The sequence below is a fragment of the Setaria italica genome, chromosome IX (assembly GCF_000263155.2).
Source record: "Setaria italica strain Yugu1 chromosome IX, Setaria_italica_v2.0, whole genome shotgun sequence".
Taxonomy (NCBI): Eukaryota; Viridiplantae; Streptophyta; class Magnoliopsida; order Poales; family Poaceae; genus Setaria; species Setaria italica.
Genome location: NC_028458.1, coordinates 9,349,958 through 9,363,168, shown reverse-complemented (window position 1 = coordinate 9,363,168; position 13,211 = coordinate 9,349,958). Strand labels below are relative to the sequence as shown.

Here is a 13,211-nt window from a genome sequence, read left to right as displayed (position 1 = left end):
TGGTTACTGTAGCACCACATTATCAAATCATGGACTAATTAGGCTTAATAGATTCGTCTCGCGATTTAGCCTAGGGGTTGTGCAATTAGTTTTGTAATTAGACTATGTTTAATACTCCTAATTAGTGTCCAAACATCCGATGTGACAGGGGCTAAAATTTAGCCCCTCCTGGCCAAACACCCCCTAAGATGGATCAAAACAGCAGCGGGGCCGGTGTGCCTCTCGATCGGCTCTCTGATCCAATGCATCGTGCAGCCACACATGCATCAATATATGGTGGGCCGTATGGATCGCCGGAGTACATCAGGATCTACCCGGCAGTAGTGGCGTGGAGTGGATGGATCAGAGCTTGATCATTCAGAAGGCAGCTGGGGCACATCAGGATCTCCGCAAGTGATCTATCGATGAGCCGGGGCCGAGTGGCCGGTCGTCGCGTCGGCAAGCCCGCCGGCGTGCACGGTCGCTCCCCCGGCCAATCAACTACTACTGTTCTGCCAACATCAAGTGCTGCGCGCGGTCACCGTGGCCCGCACGAGCAAGGTCCATCATCTGGGGTGGCGTGGCGTGCCGCGGCAGCTTCGGATTTTGTTGCTAGCTAGCGAAAGCGTCAGAAGTAGCGTCGTTGTAATATATCCCGAGCGCACCGCGCAGTCCGGCTGGGAACCTGTTGACAATATCGATCGGCTAGTTTGTTTGGCTTGCCAATTGCCAGCATTGCGTCGGTGCACACGCACGGCAGCATTGCATGCGCACCTGACCGCGCTGTACGTGCGCATGGCGACGATCGGTGCAGTTGGGCATTGCCCATCTCTATCGTCTCTTGCACATCGCCTCGCTCATGCCCGCCGCCGCCAGCGCGGGCATCGCTAGCTTCTGTGAGGATTATTTCTCACTATTAATAAACCTATGATATGGTACAAGTAAGACAGTACCTGCCTTGAAAAGAGAAACTGTATTCATCAGATCGATCACCTGCATGGCATAATGTCGCTAACTCTAATGTTGTACAGAAGTACTATATGTATAATTATTACTTCCTCCGTCCACCAAATTATAGATCGATTTGCCATTTCTAAATTCACATATTTTGATATATACTAAGATATACACTATGTCTAGATGCATAGCTATCGAATCTAAAAAACTAAAACGATCTATAATTTAGGACGGAGGAAGTAGTAAACTAGTATTAGCTAGAGTCCTGATCCATACACATTGTATGTAGACACATGTATGTACACACTCGTACTTGTACCGGCTGAAAGTTAAGATGCAATGTTCGCAGAGAGGGGTGAAGAGCGAACCACACCATGACCCGACTAGAAATAAATTAAATTAGATTAGAGAATAAACCGACCGACGGATCTAAATTAAACCCGCGATCAAATCACTACAGAGCGAGCCTCCGTGCGCACCCCAAATCACTCAAGGCACGTCGTCAATGGTTAGATATTCTCCCTCTCATGTCTCTTACGACAAAGTGCAAGAACAAAGTAGATAAGACACGATATAGATGGAGCTTCTCTTTATTACAATAGGGGTGATCCTCCGATATATATACTTCGAACTAAGTTTAGAGTTTTGGTAAAAGTCCACAAGTAATCGGACTTAGACTAGGACTTTCCTCCTTTCTCTCTAGACCTACGGTTCTAGAGTCCGATTGTTTTATAACACTCCCTCTTGAACGATCACCGCATGACCCCTTTCCTACCTTTCTTGCCACAATGTCTTTAGGTTATAAATACCCCTCCTCGATATTCATTTGCATCCATTCACTATTATCGATGAAACAGGAGGAGACACACCGTATGGAGATGAAGGCTGCCATAAGTCTTTGGAGTACAGCCGTAACCACCCTGTTATCCCTGTGTAATTGTGCCATGGAGAGTTCAAGAGCCAATAGCATATCATTAATGATATGCACTCATAAATGATGATCTAACGCATCTATTATTTGAACAATGTTCTTCGTGCCATCCAATCTATTCGAATAATGCTCATCTTATACTTTCTATTATCATGAATGTGCTTATCCTAGTTTTATCCATGGTTAGACTATACATCATACTTTTATGTAATCGTGGAGATTAGATCTAGCATGCCGATCTTTCATGACAACTACATACATGCACGGATGTCTCCCTTAGTGAGCTCCTGCTCGTACCGTTGGAACCTCTATTGTGATATGATCTAGACCTTTCGTAGGGTGGTCATTATTCGGGAGGTAGATCAGCTGTAGTAGTCTAAATATTGCTTTATGAAGTTGCATGATGCGCTTATCTGTTGGCAAAAAAAAACTGCAACTAGAAGGTGATATATATATGCTTTTGTTACCTTTTGTTATGCTATGTTGTGTATATGTGTGGATGTGATTAACATGTATTCAATTGTGTTATGATGTTTATTTATCTTTGTATATGCAATCTTTGCTTCATGATAGGACTAATATGTTAGGTTAGATACAAAGATAGATAACTGTAGTTTGTGGAACCTTTGGATGCATACTTCTAGAGAAAGGCTACAATGTTACCGTACATTTATGGTTTCAAACCTTATGCATAAGAAACATTAACAATAGTTTCATTAGTGCTCATATTCTAAACTATTTAAAGAAATGATTTCGAATCGTTACTTATTTCTTGGACTGTGTGGAGGCCCGAGGCAAAGCTCGGTCCCTTTTGGACCAAAAGTTGATGTCCACACCCGCCACGTCTTGACATAATTAGCCCCCCTATTTCAAGTTGGGCTTGGGTTAGCTTCAGGCTGCCTGCTATATTTACACAATGAAAAATGAAGAAATAAACTTTTTTTACTAGGCTCATCAAAGAATTGGGCTCGGTTGATATAGTAAATATTATTATTCTAAAGTATTTTAATTTATTATATGTTTACAATATCAAATGTGTATTATTACATTTTTTATGAAATACATTTTCATACTTTACTTTTCTAATGTGGTAGACGTTAAACTCTTCACTATATAAACCTTAAATAGTTTGACTTGCAACAAACTCATGATCCCTTATGCTTCAAGACTCACCTGAGTATCTATGTTATGCCTATGAGATCGTAATTTTTAGCTAACATTTTGAAGTGTACATAGGTACACCAATGTATTATGTGTTACTCAACTTGCAAAACTGAACGTTAAAAAAACAAAGCATAACCGTTGAAGAAAAAAAAACTACATGCAAGTGCAGAGGTATTCAGCAGAGGAGGTAACACTTCTCATGACAAGCCAAAGGAAGGTTTTTCACCGACCTTTATTCTCCTGAGGATTCAACAATTAAACACAATAGATCCATTTTACCATGGCGGCAAAAGCTAAATCCCATGTTGTACAGTACCAATATAAGTTGTTGGCCGCAGATAAAGTTAAATCAAAACGTTGTAATCAGTTAACAAGAAGTAAATCTGGAGAGAACAAATATGTATGAAAATCAGAAAAACAACTGAAGCAAAAGGATATGCAAGGTTTCTAATTTTCGTGTCCTTTTTTTTTTCTTGTTGATCGATAGATCCAACGGCTTCAGGACAAAAAAAAGCTACAGAAGCTGCATCTATCTCATATCCACATCACAAAACCGTCGCGCCTATATCATCCCATCAACAAAAACACAAAAAAGAAACACGGAGGAGAGCAGAACCTACTCTAATACTATTTGCAGCATCACGAAAAGTTGACGCAGACGCTGCCATTCTTGGCGCACCCGCACGCCGGGCACGCCACCGCCGCGGCCGCGCACGGCGCGCACGCGCACAGGTGCCGACAAGGCAAGAGCAGCACCTCGGCCGCGCCCTTGCCGCACATCGTGCACATCCTCTTGTGGCTTGCCGACGACGTCCCGGCCTCTTCCTCCTCGTTATCGTCGGCTCCGATACCGCCGGCAACACCGTTCTCCCCGCAGCAGCACGACTCGGCGTCGTCGGTGCCCACGCCCCGGCGTGCCTGCTGGGCGTCGTGCGCTTGCTGCAGCTCGCCGCGGAGCGCGTTAACCATGGCCTCGTTGGACTGTGCCAGGTCGCGCCACACCTGCGCCTCTACGCAGAGACTTCTAACCCGCTCCTCCAGCGCCCAATTGAGACGCCCAATGCGCTGAATCTCTTCGTCCTTGGCGCGCAGGCGCTTGGCCGCCGCGGCCTCAACAGCGGCCACCACCTGCCTAGCGTGCCGGCAACGCTGCTCACCTATCTCCACCCACATCTTCGTGGTCTGCAGATAATCAAAACAGAAAGGAATCGTATCATTTCATCATCACACATAAGCGACACAAAATGCCGGCGGGCACGCCGAAGAAGCACACATCGATCAGTCGGTCGAGGCCCTTACGTGTTGCAGCACAAGGCGGTCGACGTCGGCCAGCTGCTGCTGGAAGTGCGCCGCCACGTCCGCCGCGCCAAGACCAAGCACCGGCGTCTGTATCTGGTCGGGGCGCTTCCGTTTCCTGGGCGCCATCATCACCTCCTGTTGCGCGCCGCCTCCTCCGAACGTGACGCCGCTCTCCGACGCGTCCGCGGCGCACATCCGCGGGCCGGCCGCGTACTGCCCCGCCGCCGGCGCCGGATTGGCCACGCACGACTGCTGGAACACCTGCTGGCCCGTCGTCGCCGTCGGTCTCCCCGCCGCGACGACCTCCTTGCCGCCGTAACAAGGACTCCGCTGTCCCTGCTGCCGCGCCGCGCTCGCCGGCGCCTCGTAGCACGCGGCGTCGCCCGCCCAGGCCCATCCCGCGTGGGCCAGCAGTTGCCTCTGCCCTCCCGCTCCTCCTCCTGTGTGGAGTAGGTGGTGCGCGTCGACGGCCATGGCGAGCGGGCGATCGATCGATCGATCGGCACGGTCGGCGTGTGCTCCTTCTTTACAGAGTTTTATCTTGTCCTCAACCTCCGAGAGGCCTTATATAGGAGAGCAGGCAGCGCACTAGCCGTCGTCCACGAAGGAAGCAAGCAAAGGCGCGCGGTCTGCGGTGGTGGGGCCCGGCCCGGCGCCCAAGATGGTGGATGCGGCTGGATGGATGGACGGATGCGGCCTGTGGAGATGGCGATGCGGGTGGAGGGTGAGGTCACACAGCGGCTAGCTAACCTTGGGAGGAGGGAGAGGCTTAGCGGCAACGGAGGAAGACGACGTGGAACGAACGGGGGGCTGCGCGCGGCTAGCTGGGTTGGCCGGCCGTCAGTGAGAACGTACGCAAGCGGCCAGCATCGTCGTCACAGATCCTCCATGAATGGATCACATTAAAAAAAAAAGGCAAATAAACCCGGCGCCCTTTGGAAGAGATTTTAGCAGCAGGCAACTGCTTGCTGGCGACCGGCTTTGTTTGGAGTAGAAACCACGAATCGTTGCCCGATTTCTGTGGGTTTCCGCTGGGATTTAACTATATTTACATATATACAAATATACACATAGCCAGCAAGTATATATATGTCCATATGCATGCGAGGCACAGGGATTGATTAGCAGGTTATTGATGAAGGCTAACGGACGCGTGGTGGCGGCGCCAAATCAGCCGGCCGGGCTCGGTTACGGCAGGCTCGAACCTTGGGGCGTCGAGATAGGAAAGCGTTAAACGAGTAGTGGCAAGCGTTTTTCTTTGATCGGCTGGGAAGAGGTCATCCCAGCGAAATAATCGCCAAGATTTGGAGCTCGATCGTGCTGTAATTAACATCTGCACGCACGCATGCATTGCATGTGCTCGACCTAAATCAAGGCATGCAACCTTTGATTCATAGTACATACAGGATTTTTTTTTTATATGGCGTGTACAGCTGGACGTACGTACATGCAGAATCTGGGGTAGATTAAACAGGAAGGATCTAGAGATAGCCTTGATCTAGTGTAACGCACAAGGGCTCAAATTGAAAGAAAAGATATATGGCAAGGAGATCGAAGATCGTTGCCTCTGTAAATTCATCCGGATTATTAATCTCTCTTGCTTCCCGGGATCCCGCGCATTGATCAGCAGCCTTCACGTATGGATACGTTTGCTGTAAACAAAACAGCTATAGATACAGGCATATACTATATACCACAGTAGTAATGAAACGAAATAATGGTAGGAGATCGAAACCGGCGCCAAATAAAAAAGATAGAGAGAATCGCAACGTTACGGCCAGCCCATCGCATCGCATCGTTGGAACTCGGAAACGAATAACAAAAAAAAGAAACTAAATCCTATGCCTCGTTTTCTTTTTTTCATACTGCTTTGTTTTCCTCGAGGAAGTTCATTTTATTTTTGGTGCAGCGAGCAAGCGACAAAACAAATGAAAACTGAAACTGACGGACGGCCACGCACGACTGCACAAAATCCTTTCTGTCCAGCCATGCCGTGCTAGCTCTTTGCTTCTGGAAATGGGAAAGGAACATTGAGATAGAGATCTATTCTAGGGAGATGAGGAGGAAACGAACAAGCGAGGGAGCCACGGGATTAGCATAGAGCATAGCGTCAGACTCCAGAGTGATTCACCGTCAGTTAGCTAGCTACCGATGCATACGTGATTCACGCACAACACAAGGAGACGAGGAGGATGGCAGCGTCCGCCGGGCCGTGTGGCATCCGTACGTGTCGCCGAGCAATCGATCGAGCACCCCGGCGAACTAGCGGAACGGAACAGGACTGCCCCTGGGTCCACAGTCCCGGGTGCGGGGTGGGGACGCCTGGCGGGGCCCACGACAGGGGCCTGGCTGGTAGGCCCGGCAGGTGGTTAATTATTCCGGTCAGAAACGGAAAAAGGAGTTGGCATCTGCAGGGATGGCGATTCCTGCTGTTTCGTCGATGTTTGGGAGGAGGGGGCTAAATTTTAGCCCCCGTCACATCGAATGTTTGGACACTAATTAGGAGTATTAAACTTAGATTAATTACAAAACTAATTACACAACCCCTAGGCTAAATCGCGAGACGAATCTATTAAGCCTAATTAGTGCATGATTTGACAATGTGGTGCTACAGTAACCATTCACTAATGATGGATTAATTAGGCTCAATAGATTCGTCTCGCGATTTAGCCTAGGGGTTCTGCAATTAGTTTTGTAATTAGCTTATGTTTAGTCCTCTTAATTAGTATCCGAACATCCGATGTGACAGGGCTAAAGTTTAGCCTCCTCCTTCCAAACAGCCCCGAGTCTGGAATCAAATCTAGACATATACCGTAGGAAGGGAAGGTATTTAATTTGATGAGTAACAATAGGAAGGGGCAGCATTTTATTATCGTCATTGACCAACCAAACAAAACAAAAAAGATTCTAAAATGATTTCATACAGTCAAGGGGTTGGCATCTTATTAAAACCAATGTCCGACTGCGCATATATAGCTGCATACCGATTGGACCAAAATTTTCAATTATTTTGAACCAGGGAATATAATGGATGAATTATTTCGTAAACAGGGGAGTATACATTTTAATGCTTATACTTATCTTTTTTCCTGAATGTCATGCTTTCATATATGCATTGCTAATCAGGGCGTTTGCATTATAAACGTATTGCCAAAGTTATGTTCGTAAAGCCATATATTTTGGTTGAAATGGAGTAATGTTTATGTGCGTTTATTTTTGGCGAAACACCTGTAGTCAAGTTCGATGTTGCATCTGTGCGGATTACTGTCATCGTATACAATACCCCAAGCTCTCTTGGTAGTCGACACGTGATAAGAAGTTTGACTACAATGTGTAACAGTGTAAGTCGGAGAAATCAAAACAAAAAAAATAATATTGTGCACGGGCGACATGTTTCCTGAAACACTGTGGCAGCTGACAAGTAAACGTCTTGTAGCTATAGTACTCCTAGGTCAGAAGGCTAGAAAAAGGAACTTGCAGAGGCCTCATTTCATATCCTGCTGATGGCGTCCTTGGACCGTCCCTGCGCGACGCATCAAATTCAGTGCAGTTAGCTCTCAGTTTCCCTTGATCGTATCGTTGTCATGGAGCGCAAAAGGTAGTAGCCTGCTAGCCGTTGCATCCCTGCTACAATGTCGCTGAACGCAACGGGATCCTCGATTCAGAGTTTCAGACCTCCGTCGTTCACAAGTTGCACGTGATCGCTGATCGAGCATTGTTCATTGGAAGAGACGAGTACGCCAATGCAAGCAAGACGCATCTATCGATCAGTACCGTCGTCAATAATGCATTACTGTGATGCAGTCTAGCCAATCGGTGAAACGTCGTAATCCTGCCGTGATGATGGCCATCACAGCTGCACGCCTGAACCTGTACTTTCATGTGTGGTTGCGTCGCCAATTTCTCCATAACTTCCCATCGCCATTGCCTCCTGTGCGCAGATAATACATTGTTTAATTTCAAGCCACAATTTTTAAAATAAATCTTTTTTGCTATATTTTTGGATTTAAATGCAGTAGATTATTACCATGCTGTGATTGCTCAAGCTTCTTTTGGGCCTGTAGGATTTTTTCGGTTTATTTGTTTTTATTTAGTTCAGATTGTACTGGATCCTCGTCAAATCCATTACATCAAATCAAACCCATATCCAGAGTTGATCGGTTTCAATTATTATATGCCACGATGAACCGATTTTGCCATAGAAACCAGAATCAATTAATACTGTACTTATCAAATGATAGAGATCGTATTGTGGCCACCTTTATTTTATTATTTATATCCACATTGACTTTAAGTTTGATTACACCACACACCTGCTCGCGAAAAAGATTTGCTTCCTGTGACTCCAGATGCAACGATATATTTTCTTTTTAAAAGAATAACCTGGATAGGCTATATCTGAAACCTCTATTGTTATTGCTATTGTAAAATATTTGTAAACAATTTTATAAGTTCTATAAATCTTGGAACATGGGGATCAATTAGGAATTGTTCCGATCGGGTTCTAAACAAGCCCTCAGTGAAACGTCTATCCATCATGCACCTGATCTTCTTTGACCGGGATAAGTTAAGTCCCATCGCGATGAGATCAAAATATTCAACCATAAAGCAAAACATAGTTGGTACTATAATGTTTTGGGAAGTTGTAATAAGGGGGTATGATATTTAGTAATAGAACAATTAACTAAATTTTTTGCAAAGTAAAATGTAAAAAAAGTTTAAAAGTAAAACATTTGATATTCTATAATTTAAGTGACCATAAAACTATATCTACAAGATGTTTGACGAATCCTTGAGTGATAAACCCGATTTGTTTTTTTCCTTTGAGAAAATTAAATGCTATTGATAGGTTAGCACATCAATGGTGCATGCCTTTTTTTTTCTGTACTTCTGTTTTTATAAGTGATTTGTATAGTATTAGGAACAAACTGATAGATGTACAAACTTGTTTAGCTTAAAAGTCACCACAGAGATTGTTCTGCACTAAACTTACAAACTCCTTTCATGTTTTCCTTTATAAAAAATACAATGGATAGGTAATAAGCACACTTTGTGTGAAATATATGTTGGTTGACTTTCATTTTTTGCGCAAATTATCATTAATTGGTGACTTGGTGTACAGAAATATCTGGAATTTTGTGATATAGCTTCCTCGATGGGCAGAAAGAAAATGTTTCTGACTGGAACAAATATCAACCAATGTATAGCACTAAAATTTAACAGCAAACCGGCATAGCAGGCAGAATGGACAAGCCACACCACATCAACGTCCATCATGTCCTTTTCTCGGTTACCTTTAAGGCTCTTCTAGGCCTTGTTTAGTTGCCCAACTTGGGTGCACCCAAATTACTGTAGCAACACTGTAGCGTTTCGTTTGTATTTGTGAATTATTGTCCAAATATTGACTAATTAGGCTTAAAAGATTCGTCTCGCAAAGTACAACAAAATTGTGCAATTAGTTTTTGATTTCGTCTACGTTTAGTACTCCATGCATGTACCGCAAATTTGATGTGATGGGGAATCTTCTTTTTGCATAGTGCCAAAGTTGGGAGTTGGGGGTGAACTAAACATGGCCCTAGGTTCAATCGTTTTCACTACAGAGACACACAGCGTCTCCAATTACATTTGTCATGTTTAGCATGGATTCTTGTGAGCCCGCCTTTTTAATATCACAACCGCAAAAGATTAGTGAGATATGGTTAACTGTCAGGCATCATCCATTGCACCCATGGTCGTCGTGTCACCTTCGCGTTCACTTCATCAGTCAACTAAAGGAGTAAAGGGTGATTCCTCCATTTATCTAACAAAGCAAAGAGGGGGAGAGAAAGGCAAAAAAGAGAGAAGTGCACCACACCAATATATGCTAAAGGTTTTGTTCCTTCAAAATTTCACCGGTTCACGTGTGGTGTGGGAGAAATGCATGCATGGATCATGATAGAGTGGCCGTCCCGCGCAAAGGTGCAAGGGCAACTTGCTCGAAGATAGCTCGTCCATATCTAGAATGTTTGATGCTTGCTCACCTCAAAAATAGATAGAGGAAAAGAAGGATAGCTAGCCCCAAACTGCAAACAGAAAATTATACTCAACTTTGGATGGTCTATCTATCCATTATAAAGGTGAAATTTCATGCAAAAAATACTCAAAGTTGATTTGTTTATAGTAACATTTTTAGGTTGAAAGTTTGCTTGCACATATTGTAGGAAAATTTAGCCTCTTCTTAGAGAAAACACACCGACTTTTTTTTAAAAAAAATTAAGTAGGGGAATACAAATTTTAAAAAGTAGCTAGAACAGCTAACACAACTTAACGATCGATATGGGTTATTTGAAGGATATGTTGTTTGCATTTAAATGGATTTTCTCAAACCAAATTCCCTAATATTAGTAACCGTTGTTTTTTAAATGATGTGTCACATCTGAAACCTAATGCACTTCGAAGGAACCATTTTATTCAGCTCAAAGTTCAATATGCATAAGGAGAACGAAAGAGATGGAACATTATTTGACAACAAAAGGTGGATGGGTGGAATCTCCCCTCTGTAAAAGAAAGAAAGAAATGTCTTCTGTTCCTAGCAAATACTACCTACAAATAGTCACATAGTACAGCTCATGCTACCACTTGACCCATTTAGTACTAGACACATAGCCTCCATACACCACTACACATGGAACTTAATTATTTCCTCCTTGGAAGCCAAACCAAAACACCAGCCAACAATGATGGCACGGATTTGATCTCATATCGACATGCTCCATATGCTTAGCCTTTTGAGCCTATACCAAGCACATGCATGGGGTCTACTAAAGCCAAGGATTATCCTATGGTTTTATATAAACCAATGTGCCAAAAATAAAGATCTAGGCTGCTGCCTCGTGGGATCAAGATCATGGAGAACACCACACCACTTATCCTATGCTATCATCGATCCACCTCGATGGTGGCTGGTAACCAGCATTGCTCCCCCACACCATATAGCTAGCCATATGCATATGGCTTTCTTCAAATCCCTGTGACTCTGAAGTAACCTGGGAAAAGTTAAAGTCTTGTGCTTTAAGGCACTACTTTCACACACATTAGGCAGATGCAAAGAGGAACCGTACGGCCATGGCGACCAACATCGACATGCATGTATTGATAGGACCACACAGCAAAGATGCAAGTATTGCGTCCACTCATGCTGATGGAATCGCTTCTGCTTTCAGCCTCTGCCATAGGGCAAGGAATTGGGTGTGATAATGAAAAGGAGAGGTGAATGGAGGGGAGGAAATAGACGTGGCTGAAATTTTAAAAGGCAGGTAAAATCATATGCCCGTCCAACAAGTACGTGAAGACAGATTCATTGATAGACATGCAGGTGATTGTGATAGGTACCATTTTCATTCTCCCCTTTTCGGGGGGAAATTCCATGACTCTATTATTGCTCCCATCAACACTAACCACGTCGACCATCCAGGCTTAACTACTCGAGAAAACTGCATCGCAAGACACTAATAATAATGGAAGATGCAGGAAGCTTAAATGGGATTTACAAGGCATATGCCTGAAAAAAAGGAGGAGATAAAAAAGAGAGAATACAAAATAAAGAACTGGGCACCACAACCCCTAGACTAACACCACCAACAATCTAAGCATACATCACGTCTGACACGACAAGAAAGCGGCCTAATTATATAGAGATAGCCTGATCCCACTACCTCAGCTGAAATCTAGAGTGTCCAACCGAATCTGGCCGAAAGTTGAAACCACGTGATATGCTTATTTATCCCGACGCCTTCCCCAATCCATGGGCAATTTGCCATGGCACTACAATTTTTTGTGTACTTGATCGACGACCTCTCCTTAATTAAACAAAGCCTAACCCAACTCTGAGAGCTAGTGATGAGCCCTCTCTGGGCACAAATGATGACTGGTACCCCAACTCCATCCAATCAAACCCAACCATGTTATTTCTATCTAAAAAGAAAAGGAAAACCCAGCCATGTTAGGTGAGAATCTAAGTCACCCCATCTCTACATATCCTCAACCATATGCACCTTTTATTTCCCCTCCGATCCATCATGCGCTTTTCTTTTCTTTTCTCTCCGATCCTCTCGTTGTCGCCGATGAGATGCCTCCTCCCACAAATGCAAAGATGGCGGGTCCCCTCGTGCGCCCCCCGGAGGGCTACATGACGGGCATCGAGCATGTTCAAAGCCTTAGCTATAGCTGCTAGGCTTAGGTAGCCAAGGTTCTCTCCATCCATGGACGTACAGCCACATCCTGATGGAGCTGACCTGCCGCAACAGAAGAGAGAAAAAGAACGACGCCGACGGGTGGTGGTGGGGCCCATCCTCTTCCTCTCCTCATCACGGCACTGTTCTGGGGTCGTACTACGTGTGCCTGTGCACCGTTTCCGTCACGCACAGGTGCAGCTGAGAGCTGCCGCGTGTCCTCATCGTCGCCGGGCCCCGGCCATGGCTGGCATCATCGGGTTTTTTTTTTTCCTTTCTGGTGTGGGATTGGACCGCGGCACTGTGCGAGATGCCAGCTGACGCGGCCACCTTTGTATCATGATGAGATTCAAATCCTGGCCTGGTCGCCATCTCTAGGCAGTGCCCATCGATCGTGGTATACTGATGATAATGTCATCGTCTGATCGTCGAGAATCGAAATGTATAGAAGAGAGGGAGAGAGAGAAAAAAGACATTTTTCTTTTAAGATGATGGATTGCAGTAGTGAGGTTGCAGAGACAGGAACAGGTCGTCGTTGCCAGTGCAAGACGATGGTGCGTGCAACGCGGTGCTCGCTTGCCTTAGCTCCAAGCAACAGCAGCCAGCTCCGATGAGTGCGCCCCCTGCGTTGCGAGGCGCGGCGGGTTGTGTGTCATGCGTGGTGCGACGCC

The 13,211-nt window shown here is 45.2% G+C and overlaps 1 protein-coding gene across 1 annotated transcript; it reads right to left on the bottom strand.

Moving 5' to 3' along the window:
• Positions 1 to 3,409: 3,409 nt before the first annotated feature.
• Positions 3,410 to 4,877, bottom strand: LOC101772536 (probable BOI-related E3 ubiquitin-protein ligase 3). The gene is made up of 2 exons (XM_004982152.4): positions 4,331 to 4,877; positions 3,410 to 4,213 (listed from the first exon to the last, which is right to left on the bottom strand). The coding sequence occupies exons 1-2, from the start codon at positions 4,802 to 4,804 to the stop codon at positions 3,671 to 3,673; spliced, it is 1,017 nt and encodes a 338-aa protein (XP_004982209.1). The 5' UTR covers positions 4,805 to 4,877; the 3' UTR covers positions 3,410 to 3,670.
• Positions 4,878 to 13,211: the final 8,334 nt, after the last annotated feature.